This window comes from Magallana gigas, chromosome 3 (genome assembly GCF_963853765.1).
Source record: "Magallana gigas chromosome 3, xbMagGiga1.1, whole genome shotgun sequence".
Classification (NCBI taxonomy): domain Eukaryota; kingdom Metazoa; phylum Mollusca; class Bivalvia; order Ostreida; family Ostreidae; genus Magallana; species Magallana gigas.
Genome location: NC_088855.1, coordinates 36,006,034 through 36,022,573, shown reverse-complemented (window position 1 = coordinate 36,022,573; position 16,540 = coordinate 36,006,034). Strand labels below are relative to the sequence as shown.

The 16,540-nt window shown below is 33.0% G+C and overlaps 1 protein-coding gene across 1 annotated transcript in view; it reads right to left on the bottom strand.

Annotated features, from left to right (window-relative positions):
- LOC105341532 (ATP-dependent RNA helicase DDX1) overlaps positions 1–16,391 on the bottom strand; it is a 98,824-nt gene extending 82,433 nt beyond the window's left edge. Inside the window, exons 1-13 of the mRNA XM_034480004.2 lie at positions 16,290–16,391; positions 15,363–15,414; positions 15,183–15,246; positions 15,019–15,048; positions 14,816–14,906; positions 14,499–14,555; positions 14,031–14,117; positions 12,870–13,030; positions 11,034–11,106; positions 10,696–10,772; positions 10,504–10,557; positions 10,051–10,111; positions 721–779 (exon numbers count right to left, since the gene is read on the bottom strand). Coding sequence (XP_034335895.2) covers positions 721–779; positions 10,051–10,111; positions 10,504–10,557; positions 10,696–10,772; positions 11,034–11,106; positions 12,870–13,030; positions 14,031–14,117; positions 14,499–14,555; positions 14,816–14,906; positions 15,019–15,048; positions 15,183–15,246; positions 15,363–15,414; positions 16,290–16,305 — 882 coding nt within the window. The 5' untranslated portion in view covers positions 16,306–16,391. The remainder of the gene's footprint in view (positions 1–720; positions 780–10,050; positions 10,112–10,503; positions 10,558–10,695; positions 10,773–11,033; positions 11,107–12,869; positions 13,031–14,030; positions 14,118–14,498; positions 14,556–14,815; positions 14,907–15,018; positions 15,049–15,182; positions 15,247–15,362; positions 15,415–16,289) is intronic.
- Between the last annotated feature and the right edge of the window lie 149 nt (positions 16,392–16,540).

Genomic DNA, 16,540 nt, shown 5'->3' with positions numbered 1-16,540 from the left:
TGCTATATAAATGGAAGAAAAGGTGAGTAAGCTCACATACACGTACCACACACTCCCACATAACTTAAATACACAAAATGAGCACAAAATAATTACAGGTAGATAAAGGGGCATAACTCCCAGAAAAATCATCAAAACAAAACTTTACTGTAAAAATATTTTCTAGTGTTTTGCAAACTAATGTGTAGTATCCTAATGCCCGGCTGAGTTGTAATGGGGCATATACAGTAAAACACAGTTATAGCTAAACAGTTCTAATAACATATTTGTGCATGCTTATAGCTAAGTCATTTTAACTCCCCTTATTTAAACTTATCAAATAAAGTGATGACTCAGGGTGATAATGATTGTCTCCCACCTTTGGCTATAACTGAGTTAGTGTAAAAGAAATGAAAAATTGTGTACGAAACTTGAAACCATGTTCCTCAAGCATGAAGCATTGTTGATTCTTCTCCCTAATATCATTAAACCAAAGTCATTTATGGTAACACGTGAGATTACTTCACGTTTTACAAAAGCAAAATCTTTTTTTAATTTCGTATTAATTTTGATAGGGAGTTATTAATTTTGGTTTCAATCAGAATTCGTTCAAAATTGAGAATTAATTATTATAGCAATGAAACATAAACAGTCATAAGTTTAAAAAAAACAAAACAGATTTCTGAAAAAGAGAGGCAAGATATCATAGCCACCCAAGGTCCCTGTCCTCGATCTACGTACTTCTATTATGATGGCTTGAGGGGCATTTGAGGCAGGCTTCGCATTCACAGCTCCTGAAGCTGAAAAATAATGAGGTTATCTTACTTGTGCATGATCTGACAATAGCATTTGAATACTAAATCAGTATGTATATTAGCCTACAAATAATCATCACAGTTGCTGAGGTTACAAATAAAGATTCTCTTGTAAACACTACTCATTATACTGGCAACCCTTACATTCAGTTACTTGATGTTTTTAGGCAAATTTCCGCATGCGATTGTTCTAGAAATGTTATTTAAATCAATAATTGAAGACTTGTCGATGCATATATAATTTGCATAAATTCTTGTACACTGTCATTAATTCCATCTTGGATTGGAGGAGTATAAAATAGATCCTGATGATGCTTCATAAGTGCAGTACCAGTATTTCTTATTCTTCATAATTAAGAATAAATATTTACCATACAAAATTAAATCAAACTGTCACTTTTAAGGATTTTGTTCCACATAGTATATTTTAAACATTTAATTTAATAGTAGTTGTGGTAAAATCATATCATTCAGATGGCAATATATATATTACCGCTACACGTATATGCATGATAATTTGTTGGGGTTTTGAAACAAAATCGATAAAAATTGTCAAGAATTTATATATTCATGGAAAGTTTCTAAAATCCAACATGTAATCTGTCCTTATAATGAAAGAATTTTTTTTACATTTTATCTTATTTTAATTAACTCTCCCACTGATGGTATAACACTACAATTATTCTCAATCCGATGAACCACAACAGATTTTGAAATTTTACGGAATATGAACAATTATAGAAAACTGCTGTTTTCATGCTCTTGAAGCCCTCATTTCCTTTTTTTGCCCCATGCATTTTTGCTTCCAAAATTCCTGAAGCATCAGTCTGAAGAGAAAAAAGCCTTGTACAATACAGCCATCATCTCAGTTCCTCTCACAGACAACAGTAACGAACTGTGACAATGCCACGTACTGATTATACCCTTCATAAATTGAAAAGATAATTTATCAAAAGAGGTATCTGCGTGCTGCTAGCGCAGCAATCCAGACAGACCCTTGATGGCTAATACACGGCTACATTAACCAAAGTAACGAAACCCTCGCAGCAGTCAAAATTCAGTCCTGTGACATTGTGTGTTTCAATTTTCTTACTTGATTAACTTCTATTGATCTATTACAAAGAAAGTCATTATATAACTACAATGAGTAAAAGCTCCTTGAACAAATTAGTCTTCAAAGTTAAATAAGGTAAAAGACACTGTAGGTATCATAGCTGCCATTTTTTTTGTACTGCATGCACATCAACCTTAAGGTGAAATAACACATCATCACCAAATGGTTCTGATCGAAACATTTTGTTTTATTAAAAGGATTTTATCGACGGCAACATGTAACTTACTACATAGCCAAGTGGATAAAGTGTTAAGCTTATGATCCATATATCCTGAATTCGAAACTCGAAGGGACTTTTATTACTGAAATGAATTTTTTTTAGATACATGAATTCATTTTTTATCCCCAAAACTGCAATTTTTTTCGCTGATTTGACATGTGTGCAATTTATTTATTATTTCATATTTCATAATCATCACAAAAATTTACAGCTTTTTCAATTACTTTTTCCAGGTGCGTTATTCCACCTTAAGCTCCGATCATTGACTCTAAATGAACACAATCATATATTTTGTTCATCAACAGTCTAGCACTGATAATGTGGAAACAGACAGTTGGATGTCATAAATATGACAAATAATTTCAATTTTCTGAAAACATGGTTACAATATACTGCAACCAAATTTTAAACACATGCAAGAAATTTTCGCGAGGTTTGCGAGAACTTTGTCGTTGTGAATATTTCTCACCCCACATCAGTCCTTGTAGTATGGTGCACATGGAAATAACAACATGTGTCTGGGTAAGGCAAAGTCCCAAAAATTAGTCATTGCAAACCAGTTTATCTCTATTAAATTGCGAAATAATCTTTGTGAATAAAAGTTGGTTTACAGTACAGAAAATATTGTACGAAGAAATTACGTTCACTTGCTGACACTGACACCATTTATTTTCAAATTATTCAAATCGTTAAAATCGATCGCCAGCTTACTCTGAGATATTAATGCTATTTGGGATATCAGTGTTCATGATAATAAAGTTTAACTGTATTATTTAGAAACCCTTATGAAAATTTCAATTCAAAATTGATGACTGTCAATATTTGGTATTTTCATTATTTTCCTTAATGTAGTATATTTAGATCACCTCTTATTAAGGGTTAATCTATTATTAATAATATATTGGGAACAAAGTGGTGTTTTTTTAATTGAATTTTTGCATTCAAAATTTCATTCCAATTTACCAGTATATATAATTGAAGAAAGTAAAAATGCCTTATTTTTAGTGATTTGTCTTTCAGTAATTGTATAAATTGAAATATTTTTTCAATGCAAGCTGAAACGCTAAAGCCATGAGGTCAATTGCTATATTAAGTGCAATGAGGTTAACAAGATAACTTTTAAGTAAATTTTTAACAAACCCTATTCACTAAAACATTTTCATGGTCTACCATTAAAAAAAAAACCATAACAAAAATCAAACCATCTTAACTTGTCTAGCCATAAAAAATATAACCTCATTTCAGAAACCCTAATAATGCTCCCCAGTATGCTTTGACATGTTCATAAGACTAACATCTTCCTCTAATGCTCTCTGTCAATCATAGCATTGCTTGCTCATTAAAACTGATGCTGATTCTCCCCACAGATTTCTTATCCTTCTGTTCATCAACCTGGGTCTCCAACCTTCCAGCACCACCTATTATCCCAAGAAATTGTGACTTAAAACGAAAACCCAGCTCTTATAATTGTGACCTCATTTTGTAGATTTCTTTTTTTGTTATCTTCTCATTATTGTATCCACAGCTAATAGCACAGCTGCACAGCTAGAGAGGAAATGATTTAATGTTGGAAATCAATTTTCCTTTCAGGAACTCGACTGCAGAAAAGATATTACAGATTAGAATGAATGATTCCAATAAATATAACATATATGTTAAATGATGGAATGAAATAAAAAATTAATATTACGGCAAGTCATTTAGAAACCTTATCCATAATTAATTGAGTTCTGACACTGTACTATAAAAAAAAAACAAATAGAGCCTCTGAGGCTGTCTTGCTGTCTTTAAGAACCTGTGTCCTAAACTTGATTTTTAAATTCCTAAAATTAATAATAAAGCTGAAATTGGGCAGATATTTATTTGAAAGGGCAAGAAAACTGATTAAAATTTCACAATTGAACACATCTAGCATCATTTTTTTTTTCTAGCATTTTTTTTTTCAATCTTCTTATCTATTTAAATATCTGATATGAAAAACAACCCTAACCGCTCATCTTTATAGAGTCCACTTGGAATAAACCCGCTTATAGAATTTCTCCATTGTTTAATTTATGTAAATATAGGGGAGTTTAGAAAAGCAATCACATACTTCTGTATTTCGTTGTCACTTCGTTGTCATAGACAATAAGTAGAAAAAAAAATTGATATTGTTTTCCTGCTATTGTTTGTTGGACAAGGAATTTGCATTCTCTCTTTTTAAAAATCTATCTGCGATTTGTGAGGTGATGAACGTTTATTAGCTAGAGACAGTCAACTTACGGTTTAGACATCAGACACCAATATGGTATGGGACACCTTCATGTTGTGACGTATTGTTTATTGAAATAAACGATTAAATGAAGTCTAATTATATACATGTTAGTAGTTTCTCTCTCAATATTGTAACCTAACAGCGTAGCTCAGTGGGTTAGAGGCTTAACTACAGATCTGTAAGTCATGAGTTCAAATCCCATTGGGGGTTTTACATTTATTACCTCTCCAAAAAATTTCAAAAGCTATTTCTTGGTTAAATAGTGTATAATTTGAAAATTCTAAACCAGTGAAAGTATTCTAATTCTAATGTACTTTAACCCATGTTAATATCGACAGATGTCCCATACCACCTTAAATTAACTCTACCTGTTAGATATTTAGAGTATGTTGTGTGTTATTTTTGAAACTCAATCTGAAATAGGATTCCCTCATCTTGCTGTGCCTTAGCTTATTCTAAAGCTTTTAGTTCCAACTTACTACTTATTAACATTTCTTCCGTCTTTCACATTTTAAAAATTCAGAAATATTTCTATAACTATGAAGGTTAGGAAGTGAAACGGTAGATATGTTGCTTTGAAACAAATACACGGCCTAAGATATAAAACGTTCTCTCCACCCCTCAAAAAATCTTTATGCAAATCTTGATATCTTTTTTCCTCTGAAATTGGACAGTTGACAAATTCTCTAACACTTGATAGTTCCACCTAAAATTCATAATTAGTATTAATGCAACAGTTTAACACAAATATCCACTAGCTTAGGGAGGCTAGATGGTCAACAAAGCTATCAGATACAGAGATATAGAGCTTTTCTTCTAAAGGAGATCAATACAGTCTATAAATGGCTACGACCATCGATCCCTCTTAAAAGAGAAATACCGTATTTTTCCGACGATTAGTCGGTATTTTTTTCCTCTGAAGCAGAGCACCCGACTTATCGTCTTGTTCGACTTGTCGTAGGCTCGTAGCCAGAAAATTTTTAAAAATAGCATTAAAACTCTTGGTTTTAATCAACTTGAGTTGGCTGTGTGATTGAAAATTACGTTGTTGAATTCACTGTTCATCTTTAATAATTATCATTTTCACTCATCTGTCAACACTTAAATACATAATAATAACAACAGTTATTAAAAAATGTTACATTGTCTTTAATCAATTAAAAGTTTTACTGTTCCGTTTTTATAAACACATCGTCACATGGTTCTATGTATCATTAGTAGGAAGATAACATTGCGCAGTAAAATTGAAACCAAGTTTGAATGGAAGAAAATATTGCAGTAGGTCCGGGGGATGTTTTTTTAAATTTAATTATTTTATTTGTAAAGAGTTGTTAGTGGAAAGAATAAATCAGAAATATTTAATTGTAAAATTCAATCTTAAAATACGTAATCGGCAATTATCAATACTATTGTTTATACAATAGGCTGACACCGGTTGTGTTAATAATCTTGCCCTAAGGCTGAGATCTTTATGGCAATTTCACTCCCTGTGTATATAAAGAGTACCGTTATAAGAGTGATTATAGTTCATTGATTAATTATTGTCCAATTCTTTGATTATTGTTAGATAATTTTTTTAGGAAACATATGTATGTCGTATATCGTCATTATCAAGTCGTACAAATAATCGATCTATTTCTAACAGTGTCTATGTAAAACAATAGCGTGTAACTGCATTACTGGATACAAAGTAAACAAGTTTCATCAAATCATAGTAATTGCTAAGCTTTCTGCACTTGAGATCCCCCTTTGAAGTCCGACATGAGACAGGTGCATGCCTATGACACCGGAAATTGTTAAACAAACATTGACCACGCGCCGAGTCAACAGGTGGCTGGTTACGTAATGGCAAATACACTGGCGATAGTCAGAGTGGATACTTATTTTAATGCTTGGGAATAAAATATTTCTGACAAAGTAAGTTAAGTTTTGCATAACACGCGATATCGGGCATTGTTTAAAATGCAAGCGACTTTGTAGAAGTTGCCGGTATTTGAAAATCTGATGCATAAGTATAAAGCGTAATTGTTTAAATGTTAATCATTAATAATAATTGGTAGCAATATCGGTGACATCGTGGCATCATACACTGATAATGTTACTGCAGTTTTATAGGCCATTTTGAAGTGATAAGATTGACGTATGGTCTGAGATCGACGTATCATAGGATTTTGTTAAAATTTTGGCTAAAAATGGGCAATTCGACGAGTCGTCCGCATCGACGAGTCGTCAGGAAAATACGGTAGGTCTTTCATTGAACCCTAGTTAGAAACTATTCCCTAAGACTAGCCCTAGCTCAAGGAATACTACCTACTACATGTCTCATAAAAGAGCTATCCCACTCTTAGTCAGTGAAAACCGGTTATTGTTTCATGTGTAATCTTGTTTTCTCTGATTCAAGCAAGACAATAAGCCTCTTATATATTATCTATTCAGAATTGAGGACTTTGACTTGACGTGAACTAACTTTCTTAAATAGGTTTGTCCTAGTCAGCTGGAGGTCACTGACCAAATAAATGTATGGCTCTTAGCTTTTACTGCCCACTGACAACTTGAACAAGAACCAGGTCCTTAAAGTGGTATGGGAAACCTGTCGATATTGATGTGGATGAAAGTACATTATGATCAAAATACTTGTTTACAATTTTCAAATTACCGGTAAACAATATTTGACTGTAAAATATGTAAAAAAAATTTGTAAAGGTAAAAATAATAAAAGCACCAGCAAGATTCATGACTTACAGATTCATAGTTAATGCTCTAACCCATTGTGCTATGCTGTTAGGTAATTACTGGTATTTTGGGAAGAAAACAATTATAAAATTATACTCGATTTTAAGGCTTATTTCTATAGGAAGCATGTCACAATATGAAAGGTATCCCATACCACATTAAAACAACAGTAGTTCACATTACTTCTCTCTCTCTCTCTCTCTCTGAAATGATGATGAAAGTATACATAATTCTAGAAGCTGGTTGAATATAGAGTGCATTGTATTCTGTAGTAATCAAAAACATGCAAAACTGCAAGGGATGAACCCAGCAGCTCTGTCTCTTAAAATTGGTCAAGTGGTAAATTACAAAGTTTTCATGAACAATCAAGCCAAAATACAACTACCATACCCATAATTGTTCTTGACAGCTTTCAAAAACTTTGACTAAACATAAAAAAATATTAATTACTGGAATATTTTTATGCTTTGAGCTAGTCCAGACACTACGCAAATAGTACCATGCAAATTGCAAGTCACATGCTGTGGAAAACCTATTCCAATATTCTAATGGAAAAGTTAATGTCTGAAGTGTACTTTTCTAGCCTGACAGAAATTATTGAAACATTCCAACACAACTTCAAAATGAATGCTTCAAGACAGAACTTTGTGTAAATCTAGGTACCTGGTAAGTTATCTTACTATTCTTACAATTTGGCACACATAGGATGCTATATTTAATTTGTAAAACCAGCATTTCCATTTCACTCAGACACAGGATTCAAGCCCATGGACATACCAAAATAAACAAAAATTCTACTGTATCAAATGTTTAAATGATCCACCAATTTTATTCAAAATTATAAACTTCTTACTATCAATTTTAAAGTTAAGAAAAAAAATCAATCCCCATTAAAACAAGACTCTGTTTAAAACATGTACTTCCAAAATTTTGAAATGAAGAGGGGGAGGGGGTAATTTGACTAACAACCCTCCTTATGTACCTGGGCAGTACCATGGATACCATACAGTTACAACATACCAAATTTGGGCAAATTGGCTTTTCTGTTTTTGAGAAGAAAATAAAACAGTTGGTGATGAACCAAGTAGGACAATTCTCAGCCGGTCATTTCATTTGAGTGGGCCAGCAGCCCATAGTTCAATACCATGTTCATCCCTGGCATAAACTAATTTCTGCCCAAGTTTACAAACACAAGACCGGGATTGTAATAGCATTGACTGATGCTGCCTTTGGTAGCATTTTGTTGGTCACATCTTTGGTAAGCTTCTTTTCACAGCTGGCAAAGCTGCTCATATGTAGGATTGTAATGTGGTTAAACCTATGATAATTGACTGTTACAGTCAACTTTTGTTTGACATACAGCACAAAGCAGTCTTAGCCAGAATCTCTGTATTGTAAAGACTGAGAAATACTTAGTACTTACAAGTACATTCAATTATTAGGTCTTTCCACCTTTCAGGTGAAAGACCTCTTGTTAGGTCTTTCCACCTTTCAGGTGAACGACCTCTTGTTTTCTTTATGTTTTTTCATCTTCTTCTTCTTCTTCTTTTTTTCTATTTACCTCGGGGTCACTTTTATGTTATTAAGGTTATCAAAACAATTTAAACTTTATGCAATTGCTCATTAAAAGTTATGGTACAAATTGACCCTGTGTCAAAAAATTCCCAGAACTTACAGAGTTATTGCCCTTTGAGAAGGAAATGCTTGTTATCGCTTCTCCTCTGAAACCATAAGAGATAGAGACTTGAAACTTTTACCAATGTATTCAGTACAATAAAATGGTTCTTCAATCTATTCATACCGAAAGAATCTGAGGCCTTAAGTACACTTAGAGGGTTCTTTAATCTATTCATACTAAAAAGATCTGAGGCCCGCTTCTAGCAGTTATTGCCCCTGAAAGTATTGAAAATTTGTTAAAACCACTTCTAACTTTTTCATTACTTATCATAGAGACTTCAGACCACTTCGTAAGGGAGCGTCTGCCTTGGCCGAACAAAATGACATAAAGGTCAAAGGTCAAGGTTATTTGGAAATCTTTTAATTTATGAATTTTCATATCTTTTGAAATACAGAATTATAGTAAGGGTTTCACTAGCTTGCTGGATTGCGCAATAAGGTATTGAATTGGGTCAGCCAAGTATCACATCAAGTCATGTGGTTACTCAGGTGGAACTTGTTTTTACAGTCAACCCATTCATATTGTACAAAGAAAGCTAGCCTCTAGAACACTCTCTTCTATTTTTAGGTTTTCTGTTTATATGCATGTGTAAAGAATATTCACTTGGTTCCGTTTTGTAAAGAGTAAGTGCAAAAAAATTCACAGAGATGTTTTAGATAAACAACATGGAATTCTTAAATGACTTGAAATAAAAAAAATCTTTAAAAATCACTGATGGGTTTGTGGTTTTCCCATTTTATTGTACAATATATATTATAGGTATGAGAATTTTTTGTATATTTTTTTAGCAATCTAGCAACTTATTAAAATATTAAGGTGGAAAGACCTCTAATTGTTCGAGAACAATTAGTGCACTAGTTATATATTAGAATTTCTACAGTATTTTTAACATTTTATTTCTAAAATAAGTAAAGTCAATATTCAAGACATGGCCTTCCCTAAATTGATGGGATCACTTCTTGGGTTCATTTTATCACTGCGATGATTGTGATTTGCATAACTTTTAACAAAATACATTACATGTGGGTCCTGCATTCTTGTTTTTTGACATGAACATGAAGGCTATCCATTAGATAATGAAACACAGCAATGAAGTTTTTAAATTGTTAACAGCTGTCAGGAAAAGTTTATGCTATATTCTGATCTAAAAGATTGTGTGATTTGGAGCTAACGATATCATATGTCTAGTGTAGTGAAAAACAAAAATTCTCTCTCTCTCTCTCTCTCTCTCAATAAACAATTTAAAGATACACTTACCCACAATTCTAGATTGTACAACATTCTCTGATGGGGCATTAGACAGAGCTTTAAATCCACCCTGGAAAAGAAAAGTTTTTAAAATCCTTTCTCATTTTAAAGTGATTTCAAATGACAGTAATAAGGGAACAGACTAATTGGAATGAAAGGAAAGCAATTTGTCAACTTACAGAAAATACTTGTACATACAGCACATCTCGCTTCTTATAAAAACATTAGTCTGATTGATTTCAAAAACGAAAAACAAGTTTTCCAAAATGTCAGGAAACATATATGATAGAGTCCTTCAACTAGGAATTCAAGCAAGATTTAAAAAAAAAAACAACAATAAGCACCTAGTATTATGCTATGTATTAAGGTACAGACAGACCTTTAGGACAATAAGAACAATTTAGTTTTGATTTAATTTTTCCCTTTATAAATGCAGAATTTTTTTTTTAAATTGTGACTTACTTGTGGAGGATATTTAAATGGTGTGTTTCCAAAGTTGAATTTCATTTCAGCATTCTACAATGATTACATGACATTAAATATTATCTGTCTAAAGGTAGACAACTTTTATAATTATTCTTCTCAAATGATTCAATTCTTCAAAATTAAAAAAAAACACATTCAAAAAGGTAAAAGTATAATGATTAATTATACCTTGAGTGTCACTGCAGCATAAAATCTTTCATTTTTAAGATGTGCTTGGATATCATAGGCTTTTCCAAAATCCACTCCTGGTGAAACACAAATAACTTCCCATAGTTTTATTTTGATTTTTTTTCAAAGTTGTGATAAAAATGCTACATGAAGACTGAACATTATACATGTACATTTTATTCAAAGAGAGATATAAACAAAATTCTTGATGTTTTTTCATTCATTCATGTTTAATGCAGTAAATTCAAACACAAATTTTGGTGTGTGTGCAATAGTAAAATCATCGAGAAACAAATACATGTACAATTGTACATGTATTGAACAGATATATTTCCTACCATTTTTGGACCATTTAATTTCCATTTTATCCAAATCAAGGTAACAGCCGATGGTGTCATTAATTCCATAAGCCTACAAAAGTCTCTTAAAATTTTATATAATAATCAACATGCAGAATATTCATTTCATTTTATGTAACATCTTTGTACTTAATTGGTTTTGTCTGCGGAAATGGTTTACTCATAAACAGTACAACCCATTCCACAGCAATGAATCTTGTAAACTAAATCTTTACAAAACAAATGATGGAAAATGTTGTTATACAATAATGTAATAAAAAACCCATTAAATCTGATGTAAATATATAACAAGTGAAAAGCTGTCAATGTGACAGCAAACCGGGTTTTCTTTTATGTAAACTGTATCCATAATCCATGTCAACCCTTATCCAGTGAAATGGAGTACCCTACATGTATATGCAACATTTTGCCAAAAAATGACTAAGTTCAAAAGCTGGTATTTTTTCGATAAATTATCAGAAATCAAAATCCTAGCAATATGCACACCTCTGATATATGTACAATTGATCTGCAAAAGAACAACTTCCTATCTTGAAAACTGTAGGAGGAGTTATCCGTACAATGAGGGTACCCTATATGCAATATTTTGCCAAAAAATGACTAAGTTCAAAAGCTGGTATTTTTTCAATATTATCGGAAATCAAAATCCTGGCAATATGCACACCTCTGATATATGTACAATTGATCTGCAAAAGAACAACTTCTTATCTTGAAAACTGTAGGAGGAGTTATCCGTACAATGAGGGTACCCTATATGCAATATTTTGCCAAAAAATGACTAAGTTCAAAAGCTGGTATTTTTTCGATAAATTATCGGAAATCAAAATCCTTGCAATATGCACACCTCTGATATATGTACAATTGATCTGCAAAAGAACAACTTCCTATCTTGAAAACTGTAGGAGGAGTTATCCGTACAATGAGGGTACCCTTTTGGCAGCCGCCCGCCCGCCCGCCATTTTCACCATTTTAATAACCGGATTTTTCCGTGGGAAAACCCGGTTAAAAAGAAATTACAAGCTTATCATATAAAATACTGTGATATCATTTTCATTTGTTTTGCCTCGGACTAGAATGTCTCGACGCCATTGGATGAATCGCGTCACGTGGTTGCCTTATAAATTTCTTTACACGGCAAGCGTCAAAATTTATATGGCAACATGGCGATCGTAACGTTATTTGAGCTGATTATTTACACAAACCTTCAACAATACCTTTAATTTTTAAGCCCCAAAATATTTAGAGTGACCCCCCTTTCCCGTGACGTAATAAAACGATCCTATTATACAATGGCATCCAGGTTTGCACAGGCGACTGACGAGAAAGGTACAGAATTAGAGAATAAGCCTATGAATTTAATTGTTATGTATTATCTTTTGTTGTTCACATATCAAACTTTAGGTCCTTGTCAAAACAAAACACTTATTAGGTTTGTTACTGACTGTTTACAGAAATTTCTGTAAACAGTCAGTAACAAACCTAATAAGTAATATTGTGGGGGTGTATGTTCATGAGTAGCCAAAATTGTCCTGGTTCCTGGGGATATAATTTCGTTGATAGCAAGTTCTATTTTGTATATAAATACTGGTACTAAACAAATTTAATGCTTGTATATACATTCAAGGGGATGTACATTTGAAAGCCACGAACATTGATCCGCCCCAAAACCAGGAACAATGATGATTCCATAGTAGTTTAATTCTAGAAGTATCTTATTCAAATATGAATAAATACATTAAAATGGATTGAACAACATGCAATATGCCTATATACATTCTCTCCTAATATACAATGAATGCCAGCAATATGTCTCACCTCTCCATAGCTGTCAAACTGTTTGCCCCAGGACTTCTTCCCAGTGCCTCCAAAGCCAAACCCAAACTTGTCTATCCCTAACTCTAGCGTTGCTTTATCTGTGGACCAGCCAACACGACACAGACCCTCATCTGTAACTGTGGCCTCATAGTAGTACTTTCCTGTGAATTATTGTAGTCAATTAATTGAATGAGATGCCAATGCTGGTCATTTTAATTAGACTAGAATGAAGTGAAACACAGTCCCCAGTTCATTGATGAAAAATAATTACTAGAATTTCTGCTTAATTCTAAAATGGTATCCAAGTGTTTCAAAGGGTTGGAACAATATTGCCAAGCTTAGTTATAAATTGGAAGTTGTACATAAAGGAATAATTGAGATTTGTGTCATAATTTTTCAAAAAATGTACTGGTATTGAATAGTCAAACCTTTGACCATATAACACGAAAGAATTGCACTCTCTGTTTTATCACCGAATGGAAGTAACTGATGGTTATCATCATAAAAAAAATGTTTAAATCACTGTACATTTTCTAACATTAACCACAGCTGTAATCTAAAACAAACAATAAAAGTAATGAAGTACTGAAAGCCGGGCTCTTTTGGTGTGTCTTTATGCATATTGTGTAGTAAAGACTGAAAATCTCTCTCTCATGCTTTCAATGTCGGCAAAGCATCAGAGAGCAACCAAATTTTGTAAGCGGCTAAAAACAAAAATATATGTCTGTCTAGTAGAAAAAAGTTCAACAGTTGCTGCCTTGAATTTTGCAACAAGCGTTATATATTCCATCCCCATTTCTTCAATGCGCAGCAAAGTAGTTCATGGAAATTCATGCGCATTGTATGTGTTCAAAATGCATAGTCTTGTTTTTAAAACACGTTATTAATAAGAAAACTAAAAAAGTTAGACAATTCTCTCGACATTAAAAAAAAAAGAAACAAAATGCCAACACTTTTGACACAACATGGATCTTTGTGTAACTATTTGGTATAGAGGAAGCTTTTACTTTGATGCTGTTTGGTTTATTGTTTACTTTTGAAGCTGTGCTATTTATAGTAACATTGGCGATCTGCCTGCCTACAGCCAGGACTCTGCTTTCAGAGCCCCGCTAAAAATCAATATTGGTCCCTTACACCTGGCCTTACTGTCCATCCACTTACCTCCGCCCACCACTGCCTTGTTGGTCCTGGTCCCGTGCCAGCCCTGTGCATCCCTAGCCTGACATAACAGTCCCTCTGGGTCTATTGCTGTTGCAGAAAAACAGGATACTGATATACTGACACATCTAGCATTTCAGCAAATTATTATGCATTTTTTTCAAACTTAAGTTAAAGGGAAAATGTTACCCTCTGATAATGTTTTTTTGTATATACCTAACGGGACTAAGCCATTTATTAAAGTAATTTTGAATAGATTATTTGTTAAACCCATCCCCCTTAAAAAAATGTATGTATTAATCAATTGTTTTTGACACAATAAAACAATTATGGATCTATCATAGACTGCTAACCTGCCAGTCCAATATGTATCTTCTCATATTAAATGCAAATGGTTTCAAGAGAATGATGTTATCCTATTATCATGAGATATCTACTCAAAACATTTAATTCAACAAATAAAATTCTTACCCATGGCATCACCTCTGTCGTATGGACTCATCTTCCAATGTGCACTATGAGTAGATCCTAAAATTTACGATTTCATAAGACTAAATGTAAGAAGAATCATGAAAATGATTACTATACAGACATAGTTGTATTAAAAACTGAGATGATGAGAAATTTGAACGGTCTTAAATTGAATTCACCAGCTGACAACGAAGGAGCGAAAGGGGCAAAAATAAAATGGGTGCCAACATTTCTGTTTTTTCTTCCTCCTTTTTCAATATAATTAGGCTCTGATATATGCGATTTTATAATGTTAAAAATAAAATTAAGTAATAAACCTGAATGGTGAGAGGACAGCTTGCTCCCTTTTCCTTCTTGTTGATCTCTCAATGTCTCATAAACGATTTGAATAATCGGCAAACAAAATGCCTAGAATGCAAGTAAATTATATACTCTCCAGGTTTCACTATATTATTTGTAGTGATTTAAATTTGCAAACTGTAGATATTACAACCATGATTTTTGTAGATATATTTCTTACCCCTGTTTTTCCACTTCCAGTTTCAGCAGCCTATCAAGAAAAACCGAGTAGCATGAAATTAAACTAATCTTATAATCAATATATGAAATAGCATTTGGCAACAAATGTTGAACGAGTCATTTTTTTAGTTATGAAAATAGTAATTAAATCATCAATAATTTTACCATTAAAACATCTCCACCTCCCAGAATCATTGGAATTGCCTCTGCCTGTACATCGGTTGGCAAACTGAAATGTTACACGACGTAGCTTGATCAAGAGATTGAGTTGGATCTGTACCTGCTCAACAGCTTACTGATAAAATTTACAAGTCACTTTGAAATACTATAACATGACATACTTACCTCCAATCCATTTCTTCCACTGCCTGTCCAAGTTCAGGCATAACACCCATTTCTATAAGTATTGGGTACAAAATAAATTCAAGTCCCCAAAGATGCTCATATATGGCCAGAAATTAGTCCTGACTTTTACCCCTTTCTATTTGTAACCAGTAACATTGGTTACATCAGTAACAATGTTTGATTATGAATGATTTTCAAACTTTGATGTCCTTGTGACAGGTTACAGTGGTTACTGGTAACATTGGTTACAAAACAGAGTTAGGTTTGGGTTAGGGTTAGGATTAGGGTTAGTTTAGGGTTAGGGGTTAGGGTTAGTTTAGTGTTAGGATTAGGGTTAGTTTAGGGTAGGGTTAGGTAATCATTGTAACCAATGTTACCAATGTAACCAATTTAAAAAAAGACACCCTGTAAATCATAAAAATGACTGTCACCACTGTTACCCTATGTCACAAAGAGAATATAGCTGTTACCATTGTAACCAAATAAAATAAGACCCCCTGCTAAACAGAAAAAGGCTTGTCACCTCTGTTACCTCTTGTCACCAATAGAATATAGCTGTAACCATTGTAACCACATAAAATAAGACCCCCAGCTAAACAGAAAAGGATCGTCACCTCTGTTACCTTTTGTCACCAATAGAATATAGCTGTAACCATTGTTACTGGATGAAATTAAACCATCCAGCGGAAAGAAAATAATCAGTTTTGTATTGTATGTTACTTTTGTCACCAGAAAACAGTGCCTTGTTACTGGTTACAAATGAAAAGGGGTAAAAGTCAGGACTAATTTCTGGCCATATCTAAAGATGCTGATGAAGGTTTTATTCAATCTACCATTTTCTGGACAATTGCCATTGATCTTACTCAATTAAATTCGAATTAAACTTGGTCGAATATGAATAATGACTTGTTTTAATCAACAAATTACCTTCAAATGCTGTCATTTTTACTCCTTCACCGGTGAAGACGAAGCTTTCACGTTGACAGTGCTTCTTCTATTTAAAATTTGAAGTATGCCGATCCCGATCAAATACACAAAAATTGCGAGGCAGACTTTTTTCTTTACTAGCCGAGAACGACTTTCTATAAATGATACTTTCAATAAAGTTATATATAAATAATGTTTCATAAATGCAATAGTGCTACGCTTAGAAAACATCGCAGTTCCCGTTGCTGGAG